General features: G+C 50.7%; 1 protein-coding gene across 1 annotated transcript in view; it reads right to left on the bottom strand.

The window, feature by feature from the left end:
* TAS1R3 (taste 1 receptor member 3) overlaps window positions 1–1,385 on the bottom strand; it is a 10,666-nt gene that overhangs the window by 7,396 nt on the left and 1,885 nt on the right. The window contains exons 2-3 of the mRNA XM_057388349.1: window positions 811–841; window positions 21–413 (exon numbers count right to left, since the gene is read on the bottom strand). Of these exons, the coding sequence (XP_057244332.1) occupies window positions 21–413; window positions 811–841 (424 nt within the window). The remainder of the gene's footprint in view (window positions 1–20; window positions 414–810; window positions 842–1,385) is intronic.

The raw sequence follows: 1,385 nt of genomic DNA, 5'->3' as shown, positions 1-1,385 counted from the left end.
CCCACAACACCAACACACACCTTTTTGCCCAGCCCCATGGCCATGCTGCGCTCCAGCAGGGCGCGGGCGGGCAGGTTGTAGGCGAACAGCACGATCACGTTGACTTTGGTGCTGTTGATCAAGCGGATTGTGTCGTCCAGCTGCTGCCGGGCGCCSGGCTGGGCCAGCTCGGTGGGCACCAAGCCCTCGAAAGCCACGCAGATGTTGTCGTTGCCCACCATGCTGAGGAACAGCGCCTGCGCCCCGCGGCCGTACTCGTCGTCGCTGGCCACCGTGGCGATCCAGTTCCAGCCAAACTGGTTGAGGAGCTGCACCACGGCCTCCGCCAGGTTYTTGTCGCTGGGCACGGTGCGGTAGAAGGACGGGTAGAGCTCYGTGTTGCTCAGGCTCTCGCTGCTGGCTCCGTAGCTCACCTGCACGGGGGAAACGGATGAGGGGAGTGGTCACTCTCCCTGGGCTTTTTTCCTTGAGTTTTAGCCGAGTAAATTTTTTAAATGGTGGTGAATTGGTCCCAAAAGATGTATTCACTGAGATTCTCTGCGCTCCTAGGCTGTGTGTGGATGAAATGATTTCTGTTGCACATCCTGGACAGAAAATCCAGCACTGCCTTGGCTCTCCAGATCTTCCTTTCTGTCCCTCATCACCGCCCCAGCCYCATCATTAATGAAGGGATAATTAACTTTCTCTCTCTCCAGCATTCTGTTAATGGTGAATTTCTCTGGGTTAGAGCTCTGCTGTGGTAATTAACTGTGTTTAATCACAGCGGGATTGTCACGGATCCTGCCAGGAGCTCTGATATTCCTGTTTTACACGGATCAGAGTGGGCTGAGCTCTGTTCTGCCTGGGAAATTAAACCCCAGAGAGTGTCCAGGAGGGGAATTTAATGATCCACCCAAGAAATTTGTGATTGTGTCCAGGACTGGGATTTAATTAATGAAGACCCACCCAAGGAATCTGTGATCCAGGAGGAGAATTTAATTAATGATGCACCCAAGAAATCTGTGATCGTGTCCAGGAGGAGAATTTAATTAATGACCCACCCAAACATATCTGTGATGGTGTCCAGAATGGCAATTTAATGAATGACCCACCCAAGAAATCTGCAGTCCAGAAGGGGAATTTAATTAATGAATGATCCACCCAAGGAACTATGATCATGTCCAGGAGGAGAATTTAATTTATGACCCACCCAAGAAATCTGTGATCGTGTCCAGAGGGGGATTTAATGACCCCCACCAAATCCATGATCCTGTGCAGGACTGGAATTTAATGATCCACCTGAGAAATCTGTGATGGTGTCCAGGACTGGGATTTAATTCATGACCCACCCAAGAACTCTGCGATCGTGTCCAGTATTGGGATTTAATTCATGACCCACCCAAAAA

The sequence above is a fragment of the Malurus melanocephalus genome, unplaced genomic scaffold (genome assembly GCF_030028575.1).
Source record: "Malurus melanocephalus ecotype Western Australia unplaced genomic scaffold, MMel_1.1 scaffold_1820, whole genome shotgun sequence".
NCBI classification, from domain to species: Eukaryota; Metazoa; Chordata; class Aves; order Passeriformes; family Maluridae; genus Malurus; species Malurus melanocephalus.
This window is presented reverse-complemented; position numbering and strand designations above follow the sequence as displayed.